Source organism: Cinclus cinclus, chromosome 19 (genome assembly GCF_963662255.1).
Source record: "Cinclus cinclus chromosome 19, bCinCin1.1, whole genome shotgun sequence".
Lineage (NCBI taxonomy): Eukaryota > Metazoa > Chordata > Aves > Passeriformes > Cinclidae > Cinclus > Cinclus cinclus.
Genome location: NC_085064.1, coordinates 7,177,850 through 7,192,576, shown reverse-complemented (window position 1 = coordinate 7,192,576; position 14,727 = coordinate 7,177,850). Strand labels below are relative to the sequence as shown.

At 44.9% G+C, this 14,727-nt stretch overlaps 1 protein-coding gene across 1 annotated transcript in view; it reads right to left on the bottom strand.

The window, feature by feature from the left end:
• Positions 1-5,684: 5,684 nt before the first annotated feature.
• BRINP1 (BMP/retinoic acid inducible neural specific 1) overlaps positions 5,685-14,727 on the bottom strand; it is a 59,239-nt gene continuing 50,196 nt past the window's right edge. Inside the window, exons 6-7 of the mRNA XM_062505624.1 lie at positions 12,715-12,937; positions 5,685-7,276 (exon numbers count right to left, since the gene is read on the bottom strand). Coding sequence (XP_062361608.1) covers positions 6,136-7,276; positions 12,715-12,937 — 1,364 coding nt within the window. The 3' untranslated portion in view covers positions 5,685-6,135. The remainder of the gene's footprint in view (positions 7,277-12,714; positions 12,938-14,727) is intronic.

The window sequence follows — 14,727 nt, the reverse complement described above, 5'->3', positions numbered from 1 at the left end:
ATTGGTGTGTTTTTCCCATTTAATTTTGCTGGTTTGTTGTGTTTTTTTCTGGTTCAGTTTGATTTACTTGATTTTTTTCGGCATTAAAATATTATTTTAAGCTGTTCTTGCATGATGTGTGTCATATATATGTATATAAAAATATCTAATGGGCTGGCTTTGTTCATCACTGAGCCAAAACTGAAATGAGGAGGTGACGAGAGACAAGATGGGCTGGGGGAGTGAAGGGAGTCCTCCCTGAGCACCGAGGTCAGTATTCCAATTTCTTTTGTGCCTGCCTGTATCTCTTCAGGGTCACCTCACCAGATCTCCCTCCTCCACAGATTCTGCTGCCATGGTGATTTTTTCCAGCTATACTTTTTGTAGTTCTCCTGGGGAGGAACCCATGGCCTGTTTTTTTAAGGGTTCTACGCAAGGTCAAATTTCCTTCTTGGCTTACAAACAAGCACTGGAGGTAGACAGGAGCCATCTGGAGATTGCACTCTGCTACAGATAAACTCTCAGGATGGGGACACAAAGATGGGTAACAGTACCTGGGGCTGTTCCTGGAGATGTCTTTAATATCCAAGGGGCTGAGACTATGATAATTTTCCTTTTTTTCTTGTTACACTGAAGGAAGGTTTGGTTGAACAATGTATTTGTACAAAGCACCCATGTTGTTCCAGTTAAAAACTCAGGAGGAAGGACTGAAGTGTCCAACAAGGCTTTTATACAGTGTTTTAGTCCTCACTGATTTCCACATTTATTTAATTCCAGGTGAATAATAATTCTGGTGACACTACGAGAAGATTTCGATTAAGGCCAAGAAATCGTGAGGGTGAGATAATTGATATGTGCATTCTTGGACAATAAGTCTATAACATGACTGGCTCCAACAGGGTTAATCTGTGATTTCAAATTTTCCAAGGTGGAAGGAACATGTAAGTATCTCCCCCATGACTTCCTTTTGCCTTGTCTGCTGTGTGTCCCTTCAGCTTCTCCCCAAAACACCCATCACAGAGCATCCTCCTGCGTCTCTGCTCTCGGACTGGCAGCACCTCCTCCTTGTGCCATTTCCTCCTTCCAGGGAGGGTAAATTCCCCAAGGGAAGTGCTTGAGGAGACAGAGCACAGAGCTGGTGTGTCCTGCAGAGTGTCTCCTGCAGCTCTGGGGCTGAGCATCCAGCCTGGGGATCTTGCTACACCCCTGAGCAGGAGGCACCATCTGCCAAATGTCCTCCTGAGCCATGCTTTAGCAAGTGGGCTAAAGAGGTAAAAAGAACATCCCATCCATGGCAGCTGAAGTCCATCACAGCTTGCTTACAGGACTCTGGCTCTGAAGGGAGGCTGGGCCAGTGGCCAAGGAGCCTCTCTTACTTGCCCATGTTTCTCTCTGGGGAAAGGGATTAGTGGCTTAGCATGGCCTGGGGTGGCTTTAGGGAGCAGGATGGCTTTAGGGAGCATTGGAGCTCCCTCATCCCAGGTGCAGCCCACCCAAGAAGGTGCAAACTCCATTAATTGGATTTGCCAGGGCCTTGGGGCTGCTTTGACTTCTTCGAGGTCACTGGCATAAGCCTTGTCAGCTCAAAAAACAGCAAATCCTTGTGCTCTTCTATGCAAGAGCAGACAGGCTTCCTGGAAAGGGAAGGGGTAAGAAAAAGGGGAAATTATCTGCATCCTTTATCTATTTCTTTGCTTGTTGCCCCCTTCCCTTTCCTGTCCATCTACTTCTCCTCCCTTTAAGGGGACATTTCTGCTCCAGAATGTGATTGTTCTTGGATCTGTCCAGGGTCACTGGGCCTGACTGGGGGTCTCAGGGGCTGTGCCCTTTGCCCCTGAGGAGACCAAAGCTGCTGAGGTCCAGATTCTTCCTGACGATTCCATGTGATAGCTAATTAATGGCCTCCCCACGTTTCCATAGCAACTTCATGCTGTGCTCTTAGCCCTTATCCAAATGGACATTCTGCACACTCCTGAAGCCATAGCATCAGCATGTTAATAAGACTTGCTGACGTCATTTGCTTTCTGCCACACCGGCTGGTGAGTGTAAATTTGAATAATTTAAAAAGAGCAGATTTCTTAGGAAGCTCTCAATGAATTTCTGTCAGGTGACTGGAGGAAATGGTCCCAGAAGTCTTCTGCATCTGAAGGCAAGCAAGATTCGGCCTTGCCCGCTATTTTTCCGTGCTTTGGCTTTGAGATACCTGGCATTGGCTTTTCTTTCTTTTCTTTTTTTTTTTTCTCTAGACTATTTGGAAGCTCCAGCTTTCATGTAGTCCCTAATTTAATGACAGCAAGGGACAAAGATCTGTCCTGAATTGGTAGGAGCGTCTCTCTATTAGCTGAGCTGGACAATCTGATGGATTGCTCCCTAACTCCTTCTCATGCCAACAAAGGAAGCTGGGTTTTGTTCTCATACAGTCAGAGAGCGGTCATTCTGACTTGAGAGTATGAACATCCCTTTTATCATTAAATTCTGATTGTGCAGGCTAGTGGGTCGAGTTTTATGGTGACGGGCTTCTCTGGATCCCACCTAATTCTGCTCTGTTAATTACCCTACATTTCAGTCACTGTCTTGTCAAACACATTTTTATGACCATCATTTCCTCGGGAGCCCATTAACCCACTGTAGCACTGGTGTGGCCTCTCTGGGGGATCTGAACTGCTTTCTCTTGCTGAGACAGATGTCAGATGCCTCCACATCAACTACTGCCTGCAGAACAAATTCCCTAAACCCAACCTGGGCGATGTTTCTGGATCTGGCTGTCACAGACTGCCCCTTACCTGGGGAAGGGTTTTTGGGACTGAGCGGTGGAAGCAGAGCACGTGCCCTGTCTAATTTATTTCCTAGCATCAAAAGCAATCAACCATATTTGATTGGCTTCTTTGGGTTCTTTTCCATTTTCTCAATGAGCCAAAAATGGTGGTTGAGATGCCAAAGAGCTTCACCTTCCCCACCTTGAAGGCATGGGAGTTTATTATTGACCTTTTTGCTGCATTCCTTCGCAAAATTTTATGTAGCCATGTTGGAACATGACTCCACTTTGTGGTGTTGATGTGCCATCATATCCAGGCGCACCACCAGCTACTCCCAAGGTGAGTTCCTTATGCTGACACAGCATGTCTGTGCCAAAACTCCTTCCCTCTCCTCACGCTGCAGCTTGCCCTTTCCCAGCCATGATGGCAGTGTTACCTCACATGCCTCTCTCAGCTCCACACCACCCACTTGGTTCTGGATGGGCCAGCCAGGATCTAATGTTGTGTTAGCACCCAAAACCTTGCTTAAGGTTTATGGAGTTGCCCCCATTGCTGAAGGCAGTAAATGCTGGGGACTGCTCATCCCAAGGTATCATTAAAGATACATGAGGACAATTGATTTGAACCCTATCAGTGCCACAAGCACCAGGTGAGATTTAGGTAATGCGCTGCTAGTTACCCATGAGATCTGAGATTTAATTGCAGCTTCTTTGGCTTCTACTCACTAGACCTGGATTCTTATCTCAAAGGAAAGAATTTATCGAATTAATTTCACTCCTTGTTGGCACAACCACTATTCCCAGCCACGAGAAAATGCCATCATTGCATGCAGGATGCAGCTCAGGCTGCTCAGAAGCAGCAGTCAGTATTTTTAGAGCTATAACCATAGTTCTTTCAAGTGTCAACTCTTTGGGTCATACATGTAATTTAAACAGTACATTTCTATTCCCTGCTTAGATGGATGTAACTGTCAGGAACATTATTTCTACCGATAATTACAAATTTGACATTCATTTCCCATGAATACTCTCTACTATTTGCTTAAAACTCACCTCCATGCATACGATTGCTGCCAAATGTTCTCTTATCAGAAAGCTGAGGCAGAAATGTCACATCTATAAAGAACACTCTTGGAATGGTGAGGTCTAATATGATTTTCTGCTACACAAAGCAAAGACCAAGCAAATGAAAAACAAACACTGGGGAAAATGGGCAGCCTGAGGCCTCTTGTGTGGACTGACCAGGGGAGACAGCGATCTTGATACAAGGTAGGGAAAAAAAGCTACTACTAAAGGAAATGTCCCTAAAAACACCCTTGCTGTTTAATTCACCCAGCTCTTGTTCTCATACCCATTCTTGGATAGACAGACTTTTGTGACTAATCCCCATTTTTGGGGTTTTACTGATTACCCAAATAGTTTCGCTTATGCTCTCAATCAGTAGCTCAGCAGGACAGTTCAGTGAATGTATATTTTCCTTAAGGTATCCAGTTCCTTCTCAGGAAATTTGGATGAGAACACCACAATGCATTCCAGTCTTTCCAGAACTGATGTTGCTCTCAGAATCTCAGCCAAAGTCTTCAAATAAAGTCATAATTCCTACAAGACTACTTTGAATCAACTGCTTTGAAACAACCACAGTTGAATCAACGTGTTAAATCTTGAGCCAAACCTGAATCTTGGTCTTTGTATCAGGACTTTGCCCCTTGCTCAGACCTGTTTTCCCCAGGTCACTCCTCCAGCTCTGGAAGCCATCAGGATCAGAGATTTATTTCTCCCTTTCTGGAGGGCAGGAATTCTAATCTTTCACTAGCGATTCTCAATCAACTTCAAATAAAAAAAACTGAGTGAAATTAAGAGAAACACCTCACTACTCACCTCCCACAGTGTTCAGGCTTCATCACCCAGCTCAGCTGATCCTTCATTCACACATTTCATTCAACATCCTTTTTTTCTTGTTTAAATCCAAACACATGTCCGCACACATTCCAAAAAATTTACCCACCTCTTGGGTAAATTTGGGTTGTTTTTTTTTTTTTTTGATAACTCATTTTTTTTAAATTTGTCTTTATCCTTGCAAACTCAGGATAGGTTTGATTGTTGTGGTCTTCCCTCCCACCCTTCCCTTTTACTAATTTTGCATATATTTTAATAAAATGTTTTCATATATTTGCTGTATTTTTTTTTTTTTTGTGGACAAAGTGTAAGTGAGACAAGGATATTATTCACAGCCACAGAAACATTAGAAAGTATAAAGGATTTTTGTTCCTTTCCCGGTGACAAAAATGACCTATGTACCCTTCAGTGTCTCCAGGCTTCCTTGAAAATGTATTCCTTTGCATTGTGCTTTAGTTTTTGTGGTGATAACGGTCACCCAGTGCCACTGGAAAACCCAGCACCTGAGGCTGAAAGACAAACTCAGCTTTGCCTTTATGATTTTGGTTTCCTTTGCTTTAGGGACTATGTGGAAGGGCCTGAAAGATGAGTGAGTGAAGATCTACAGGTACTGCTCCTCCTCTGGCACCACTGAAGGCAGCACCAGCCCAGTGCAGGGCACAAACTGCAGGGCACAAGCCAAACAACTCAACACATCCCATCTTCCAGCATCTGCTGAGCCTCTACCTCTGGTGAAACATCTTCCAAGATGGAAATCCCAAAGGGAGGACACCTGAGCCCTGCAACCACCCTCCACCTTTTCTGTGTGGTCTCACCAAGGAGGGATCAGATTTACTCCCCAAGGGCTGTGATCCCCTCCTGTCCTCCAGCAAAGCTCAGCACAGGCTGCAGGAATAACTCAACATAAAGCTGGCATAAATCTCAACAGAAGGAATATCTTTTATCTTTAACCATTTACTCCCAGTATAGGAATAATGGTAGCTCTTTTACATTTACATATAACTCTTGGTTGTTTGTTTACTTAGATTTTTTTTTTATGTCTCTTTGTCTTGGCACCTGCATAGCAGAAAACTTGACAGTTCAGTACAGAAGTTTGCCCCTCTCTCTGCTCCTCCCTTTATTTCCTCTGCTGCCCCTGATGACTCACAAGCAACATCCCCAAGGTCAAGAGAGAGTACGGTGTTACCCTTTTATGACGGATTATAGAAATAACAAACATGCCTGACAGTTTTATACAGCTGCTAGAACGGGTTTAGTTTCAACAAATGAAGAATTTCCTCTTTTTTTCTCTTTTGTATATTAATTACATTTTACAAATCTTATTTTTTCCCCTTTTATTTCCTTTCCCCCCACTTTTCCTTCTTCCTTTTTACTTTTTTCCTTTCTTTTTCTTTTTTCTTTTTCTTTTTTTTTTTTGTGTTTTCTTTTTTTGTCTGTTTTATTTTATTTTTTTTTTTTATACAGCAAAAGGTCAATCACCAAGGTGTCCATTGCTAAGTCCAGGGTTAGCAGAGTTTGGCCGTCATCTGGTCGGACTGTTTGAGGATCTCGGTGTTGTACAGGTCCAGTGCGTGGTTCACTCGGATGATCTCGCTGTTGGTGAGCTTCAGGCGGTGCTTGAGCATACAAGAGAACAGATCCAGCTGCGGCTTCCCCGGGGCCACCGGAGGTGCCAGGCGGTTGATTCGGTCCCGAATATCCAGCAGCAAGAGCATGACGGAGGAGGAGGAGTAGAACTGCCCGCCCTGCGTGTAGGACTGGTTGACCTGCTGCACCGCGCTGCGCAGGAGGTCAGCATTGAAGCGCAGGCTGTAGCCGTAGACCTGCACGTCTGAGATCTTGATGTAGAACTGGCGCTTGGTGGGGTCGGAAAGGTCCACGGGCCCTTGGCCAGTCTCGTTGCGCAGGAGGGAGGGCAGCCGAGTCCGGCTGCGTAGGTAGATGTGGACGGTCTCAAAAAAGGTTTTCCACCGGTTGCCCAGCAGCAGGGTCCAGTTGTAGCACTGGCTGTTTTGGAGGCGGATTTTCTCCCAGCGTGGGTAGCCGTACTCCCCGAAGGGCATGTTCCAGCCCTCCGAGTGGCTCCCGCTGAACGGGTTGACGTAGACAAAGAACATGGGGTCTAGGCTGCTGTTGCGCATCTGGCAGATGCGCATGGAGATGCCGATCACCATGTGGATGAAGTCCATCCGGTTCTTGTTGCTCTTCAAGGTGAGGGACATGCGTTTGCGCCACCGCGGGTCGAAGAAGGTGTCCAGGCGGATCTCGTTGCTGATGAAAGTGGTGTGCACGTAGAGGCGAGAATCCATCTTCTGCAGCAGGTACTTCAGCTCCAGGTCCTGGAAGTCCAAGTCCGTCTCAAAGCTGATGAACTGCTCGCTCCGCTCCGAGTCCACGTTCTGGGGCTCGCAGCGGCCGCGGTAAAGCTTATAGCCCTTGTTGCACGAGCCGCAGAGGGAGATGTTGGCAAGGCTGCACATGGCACAGCTGTTGTTGCCCCCAATGATGCAGGGGATGGGGCGCTGGCACAGACTGGTGCCACCGTGGCAAACGCAGCTCCGTTGGCTTTCCAGAAAGGTCCCCCAGAACCCATTCTCGTTGCAGTAGAGCAGGGACTGGACTCGGGTAAGCCATTCCTGTATCGTCCTGCGAGTGGGGAGAAGGAAGAATTAGCATTGTAGGGACTCATAGGGACTCGGTGTTGGCATCTTGCTGGAGCTACAATGTTTTCAGGGATATGTCTGAGGCAGAGCTCTCAGAACATCGATGCCCTGCTGTGGCATCTGGGAGTTATTCCAGTCTATTTCTAGACTGAATCTTTCATCTGCTGTTTACTCCTTTGGTGATGAGCAAAAGCCTTCTAAGAAATTGCTACCAGTTAGAAATGCTCATCTGAGCTCTCTCTCTCGTCACTTTGCTCTAGGAGCCAACACAGGCACTGTGTCCTGCCAAGGATCCCAGCAGTGTCACAGTGACATGGGAATGGAGCTGATCAAGCCATGTCAGAGGCTGTGGGGCTCTCAGATATCACAAGGGCAGCAGAACTCCCAGGCTAGCAGGAGAAAACTGCTCTTCAGGTCGTTGGCAGTTGGACCCACTCTCTAAAAAACAGACCCATAACAGGACAGGAAAAGCAAGCAGCAGCAACCTCTGCTTATGGTGCAGAGCTCAGAACAGTAGAAAATAGGGTGGAAGCCAGGATGCACAAAGGCAAAGCTATAAAACTATTCCTCCTTTAAAAAAAAAAAAAAAGAAAAAAAACCCTGCTGCTAATTAACCAACCACCTCTTGGAGTCTCTTCCTTAAAATCACCCCCCCCTCACCCACCTCTGAACCCCACCACTCCCACAGCTGCTGTATCAGCACCTTCAACCCAACATCCTGCAACCCTGGAACAACCTCTAGAAAATGACACCGCAACCCACATTCACTTTTTGCACAACCCACTTGCCATGTTACCTTGTTTCCCCCTTTTCCTCATTCCCACTGCCCCAGGAAAGCTGGGTACAGCAATTCCTTTCTCAGCAGCCCTCAGCAGAACCCTCTGTGCAGCCACTGCTCCCTCCCCTCCGCCTCCCCCCTGGCTAATGAATACTTCATTGTCTCCTCTGGGCAAAAAGTTCTTGGTAGTACTGCAGTGAGAGGACTGGCTAATGACAAATTAGGATTCAGCCCCTGTAGAACGAGAGGAGTGATTATGGACAGAGGCTCTCAGAGCTGGATTAGTGAAATTCATGGCACCTGCATCGCCTGACCTCTGAATAATCATTAAGCTGTAGGCTGTATCAAAGAAGGCATTAAATGATACAGCAGCAAGGAACAGCAAGATGATTAGGGGGAGGGAGCAAGTGGAGGGATGAGAGTGTGAAACAGAGGAAAGCACTGGAAGGAAAGAAATAATCAAGGAACCAAAGCAGAAAGGTTGGGAAAGAAAGAGAGGAAAATGTGCAGGTAAAAAGAAAAATGAGAGGGAAACACGGTGGGCAGAAGTAACGGATGGAGAAAGGGAAAAACTGCAACAGCAACAACTGAGAGAGAACAGGCAGGAATAAAAAGCAGGTAGAAAAGGAGTAAAAATAAGGGGGAAACAGGGTGAGGAAAAAAGGAAGGTCATTAGAAGAAAAATTCTGAAATGTTGGATGTGGGAACAGGCAATTTTCACATTCTTCCTGTGGTACAGGGCTGCCAGGGTCTCTTTCCCCTGTTCCCAGCCAACAGGAGCTCCTCTGCTGGCAGAAAGGACAAGGTTGGCTGGGGAGCTTGGGAGCAGGGCAGTGACCTCCATAAATACCTGCTGTAGAGGGAGACAGTGACAGCCCTGCTCCCTCAAAAATGCACAGGGCTCCTCAATTCCTGGTAGAACTCTGCCTCAAAGGGGAGGGGACAGCACAGCACAGCACAGCGCAGTGTGGCTGCAAAACACAGCCACAAGCTGACAGCAACAAACATTTCCAAAGCAGCCCAGGGGGCTGAGGCTGCCCTTCTGCTCACAGGTGAATTTTCACTCACTTTTCAGAAATACAAATACGTTTTCACCCATCTGAAGCCTCGTGCTTCCTGCTTGGACAGCCAGTCAAATGCACCTGGATTTGTGCAGCGCTGCATTGATGCTTTACACAGGTTTTAGTTGTTGATAATGCCCCTGAGTTCCCAGGCCAAGGACTGCCAGGCCATAGCAGGGGACACAATACAAATTAGAGTCAGGTGACCACATTCTGTCCATTTTGGGTGTGTTCTGTCTTCAGAAAAAAATCACTGGATAGTTCTGTCCTTTTTATACTAACAAAAATTATATATATACCAGCAGAACAAAATGGGAAAGAAATCTCAGCTGATATCTTGCAATGGACATCAGTAAATTTCCTGTTCCCTAGATGAACTTTGTGGAGGATGGATGGGAGGTTGTTTTTTTGGTGTGTGTGTGTGTGTGTGTGTGTGTGTGTGTGTGTGTGTGTTTATATCTTAGCTTTCAGCAAAGACACAAGTAAAAAAAAATAAAAGAAGAAAATGAAACAGAAGACTACCCACCATCTGCTGATGGCAGCAATAAAGGATGTAATTAAATAAAAATGCAGAATCCAGGGCAGAGCTGGGCATTGACTACAAACATGACAATGGGAAGTGTGAGAGAGTGAGAGAGAAGTAAAGTGCTATATATTCCCCCATTTTTTCTTGCAACTGAGACAGGTTAAGAATATACACAGGACCAGCCAAAGCCCTTCAGCTGACAGGAGGTAAATTCTTAGAGCACACCTCTCTGATGGCTCAGACTCATGGCATTGTACCTAAGAGGTGTCTGAGCAGGAGGAGGCTGGAACAATCCCGTTTAACAGCTGAAAACCAGTACCAGAATAACCACTGATTTTTATTTAAAATATTCCCAGAGAAGTGGTGGGAAACCCCACCCCTGGAGGTGTCCAAGGAATGCCTGGATGTGGCATTCACTGCTCTGGTCAGGGTGACCAGATGGGGATCAAGCGCAGGTTGGACTCACTGGTCTTGCAGGTCTTTTCCAACCTCAGAGATTCCATGATTCTAAAGTGAAAATAAACATGACATGCAATGCAGGCCAAGCTCTGAGTGAGAATTACTTTGCAGTGGCTTCTGACTGTTGCTCACTGGACATGTGATTCCCTGGCAGTGCTAGGAAGGGGGAGCCAGACAGATTTTTGGTTTTTATTTGCAAGGGGAAAAGGCAGGGACTTTAAAAATTTCTTTTGCAAACTCACCTTTAACTTTCCAACGAGCACTAGCAGCTCTGGGGGTACTTTTGGGCTTTCTATATAGAACAGTGAAATAAAAAGTGCTATTTTTTTTTTTTCTCAGCAGCTGTGAGATGTATTTTGGCTGCAGGCCAGAACATGTATAATCCCTCTCTCCGTTGGATGTTATTTCTATTTTACATCCAGTGCTTTAAAATAAAACTACAGGTGATCATTTGACCTTGAAGTTTTATTAACTGAGGAGTGGTCTCCTTTTTTAAACCAACACACTTTGCCTCTGTTTTAACCTGTGAACTTTCCTGGGTTTTGACAGAGGAAGTACAGACCAAATATATCAGTATCTATATATCTACATATCTAGATATCAATATCTTTATGTATATTTCTATAGATAAAACTACAGATATAGATATATAGATATAGATATATATAGAGATATATATAGATATATATAGATATAGATATATGGATGTATAGATATAGCTATAGAGATGATCTATAGATCTATAGATCTAGATATTTCTGTCTCTTTAGCCGTTGCAAAGGGTCATGGAGAATCAATTGCCAAAATCCCTACTCTTCCTTTCTTATCTTCCTTTTGGAACACCACCTCTTCCTTTCCCTGAGGACAATCAACAGGAATCTCACTTCCTTTTTTTTTTACGTTGCCTTTGAATATATAATGTAGGCTTACAATTATGTGTATTAAAGAGAGAGAGGCTTGCTCTTAATAGAACCATGCCATCTTTTCAAAGCCACTGGCATGCTTGATAAGCCTCTGTCATTCTGTACAGCAGCAATTAGAAAATGAGAGTTATTTCCCAGCTCTGTGAGGAGAAAGATGGGCTGCACCTCTTCCACTACAGAGCTCCTACCACACTGCTCCCCTGCCTAGCTGCAGATACAGAATGGCAAACAAGAAAAGAAATGATAATATTCCTGCTGATGTTGACTTAAACAAATCAAGCACATCAGTCAGTTAAAAACCCATCTGCCATCATCCATTCCACCCTCCTTCCCCCAGATTTCATTGTAGTAGTTGGAGGCTCCCTTTCTGCTTGGCTGGGTTTTTAAAATAGATGATAAATGCTGAAGACATATTTGTCTGAATGTTTTGGAGCAACCTGGTTGGATGGAGATTTCCTTGCTGCTGCTTCACTCAGTTGTTATTGTTGTTGCTGCTGTGCCACAACTAAAAAATCCATGTTGGATATGCCTGTGGCTCCTTCAGCAGCCTGGTCAGAGCAGCTCAGGCAGTTGGCAGGGATGGGCCAGGTTTAGGAAGCTCTCCAAAGATTTTAATTCATAATCTCTTACATTTAATAGATATTTCTCCTCATCCCTAGTAAGTCCATCAAATCTTTGTCTAGAAACATGAGATTTCTTGGTAATTAAAGAGGTGTTAAGCCCTGGAAGAGTTTTCTGAGCTGCACAGTGATGAAATGAAAAGTCAGCGTGTTCAGCAGCCTGGATGAGAGCAGTAGACAGCAGTTCATCTGTCAGTTTTCTCTTGAAACTTAATATTTAGGTAATGAAGGAAGTGGACAAGCAGTTTCTCTCAAAATATTAACTTGGCCTGACCCTTCCAAGAGAAGCATGGAAAAAAGGCACTCAGACTCTTTTTTTCCCCAAGACTTTCCATATTGTTTCAGTCCAGACAATGTAGAAAGACACAGCAAGAGATGTTTATTAAAATCCAGAATTGCAAGTCTCCAATAATTACTTGAAGAAAACTCAGCTACAGGTTAGGGCTGAAAAGAGCCAGCAGGAGGGATTATTAGATATCAATAGTTGCTGTAGCAGTAATGGAAAATCTGCTCTCTCCACCTGTAATAACCTTGCAAGGCTTCTGCTCAGTGAGGTTTTACAGGTTCACGCTGCATCTCACAGTAAAAATGTGATGTATTCTAAGCAAAACTAAAGCTTCTCCTTTCACTCTGGAGATATTAAGGAGCACAATCCAAAAATGGACCGAAGCACCTTGTGCTCCCTCATGTCTCTTTTAACAGCAAGTGGAAACTGAAAGCTCAGCTGTGGATCTTGAGGGAAAACCACCAAAAAGCAGCTTAGTCTGCAGAACAGACTGAACATATTCTTGCAGTACTTAAAGAATAAGTGATGCCCTTCCCCTGGGTAGGTAAAACCCCACAGAAGGGATGTGAATGCAGCCAGGAATGCGACAAAAGTTACCTACACCTCCAGGAATTTCAACCCTCTCACAGATTTTCCCGTTTCCCCCCCAAACATCCACGCCAACACAGCCTACCTCCAAACACAGCCTGCTGGGATTAAGCCCAAGCCCAAACTCAGCTCCACCAGCCCCCAGCACAGCTGCCCCACACCCGAGGAAGGATGGAGTACCTTTCCCTAGGCAGCTGGTGGTTAGGGTTGTGCCGACACCGGACACTGAGGCCAAAGAGTTTGCGGGCAGTGCGCTGGATCTTCTGGCGCTGGGCTTCCAGCGAGCTCTGCAGCAGCTTGTAGCGGTTCTGCAGGTCCCAGTCGTTCCCCCAGTGCTGGTGGATGCTCCCAATGGTCAGGAAGTGGTTGCTAGGTAGCCTTTTCATGAAGGATTTAAACTCATCTGGAACACACAGGAGAAATGGGATATAGGGAGGTTTCCGAGCTGTAAAGGGAGGTACAAAGCTTTTCGCTAGCGGGGTGGGCAAAGAGCAGTGATGGGTGAGGCCAGCAGCTCTGCCAGGGGAAGGTGATGCCCATTAACTCGCTGGTCTGTCACTCTGCCCCAGGAAGCCACTAATCCCATGGGTGTTGCTGCTCCCATATAGGGAAAAAATCCCCACCGTGAGTATCAAGGTGAAACAACACAGTTAAAGTGTACAGGGTGGAGATAAAAAAAAAAAATAGAGAAATTCCCTGAAATGTGAGGTTATAGTCTAAGGATTATAAACAAAAAGCTGGGAGTTGCAATCATTGTCAGTTAAAGAATTCTCATTTACATTTTTTTCAGCTGCTCCTGAAATGCTGTTTGTTGTTGAAGGCAAAGCATTTTGCTGTGTAATTAAAAAAAAAGGGTGGGGGGGGGGGGGAAACAAAGCTTAAAAAATTCCCCAGAGGAAAGGTTTGGATGCTGTTAAAATGTCCTGTTTTCACATTTTAAAAAAAGAGCATTCTGATTCTTACCTCTCATTTAACTCCATTTGAAGTTAAATGAATTCCATTTTGTAATGAGGAAAATAAAATAAAATAGTTTGCAGGGCTCAGGTGAGAACAAAAGGTGTCAATTCTAGCCAAAGGGAACAAATCCAATTGATTAAAAAATATAGTGTTCAATGTTGCTGTTTGTTATGTTTGTTGTCTTTTGATCACTTTATTTCCATTTTATTTTGTTTGATAATGAAAAAACCCATCACTGTTATGCAGGGTTTGTTTGAGAGGTATTTCTTCATCACAATCAGAAATTCTAATACTGCTTCTTTTTCTGATCAGCCCCACCTTTCTAGCTGAGAAGGGGTGGTTTGCTCAGACTCTGATTACCAGGCTGGAGCATCCTCAGGTGGGAAAAAAAACAGGTGGTTCCAACTTTCTCAGGGGAAAATAACTCAATTTTTGATGCTAGAAAACCATATTTGACACAGTGAAACCTTGAGAAATGCAATGAGTGGGACAATAAGAACTCCATAAAATCCAATAACAAGAAGAACAATGTTTTGTAACCTGAGAGAAAAACCCCATGTGCCTGCACAGGCTTGGGCACAATCAGCTGAGGAAGGGCCTGGGGGCTGATGTGGGTCAACATCCTGTTCTCACTGGGAAAAAAACTTCATACTGGGCTGAATCCAGCTGGCTGGGGAAGCTGATAGTCACCTTTTCTTGGCACTGCTACACCTGGGGCACCCACCTAAAAGGGATGACCAGAGCCTGGGAGGGCAGAGCTGGGAGACTCCAAGATGCTCCAGGGCCTGAGCACAAGCTCTGCAGTCAGGTGTGGGCAGCTGCACTGGTTTTATTTGGCAAAGAGGAGGCCAAGGGATATTTAATTACAGCAGCAGTTGCTCAAAAGTTACTCACAGATATGAGCAAAATTCCTCTTTTGAGAGGGAGTTGTTATAACAAGGAGCAATACACAGTTTGCTTGAGAAATGAAAGCTTGAGAAATTAAAGTGATTTACTGAAAAAACTTTGTCACTTGGAAGTAATGCAGTGCTGGAACATGATCAGAGATGTATAAAAATCTTTCATTTTAGATTCTGCTAGACAAAACCAAGGCTGACCTGACCCAGTGCTGGCTGTGGTCCTGCTTCTAGAGGGAGGCTGGACCAGGACCCTGCCATAAACTTCCCAAACAAGCCAACAAGATGTATAGCCATTTTTTCCTCTACATTATCTTGCTTTTTTAATACCTTCATCCCA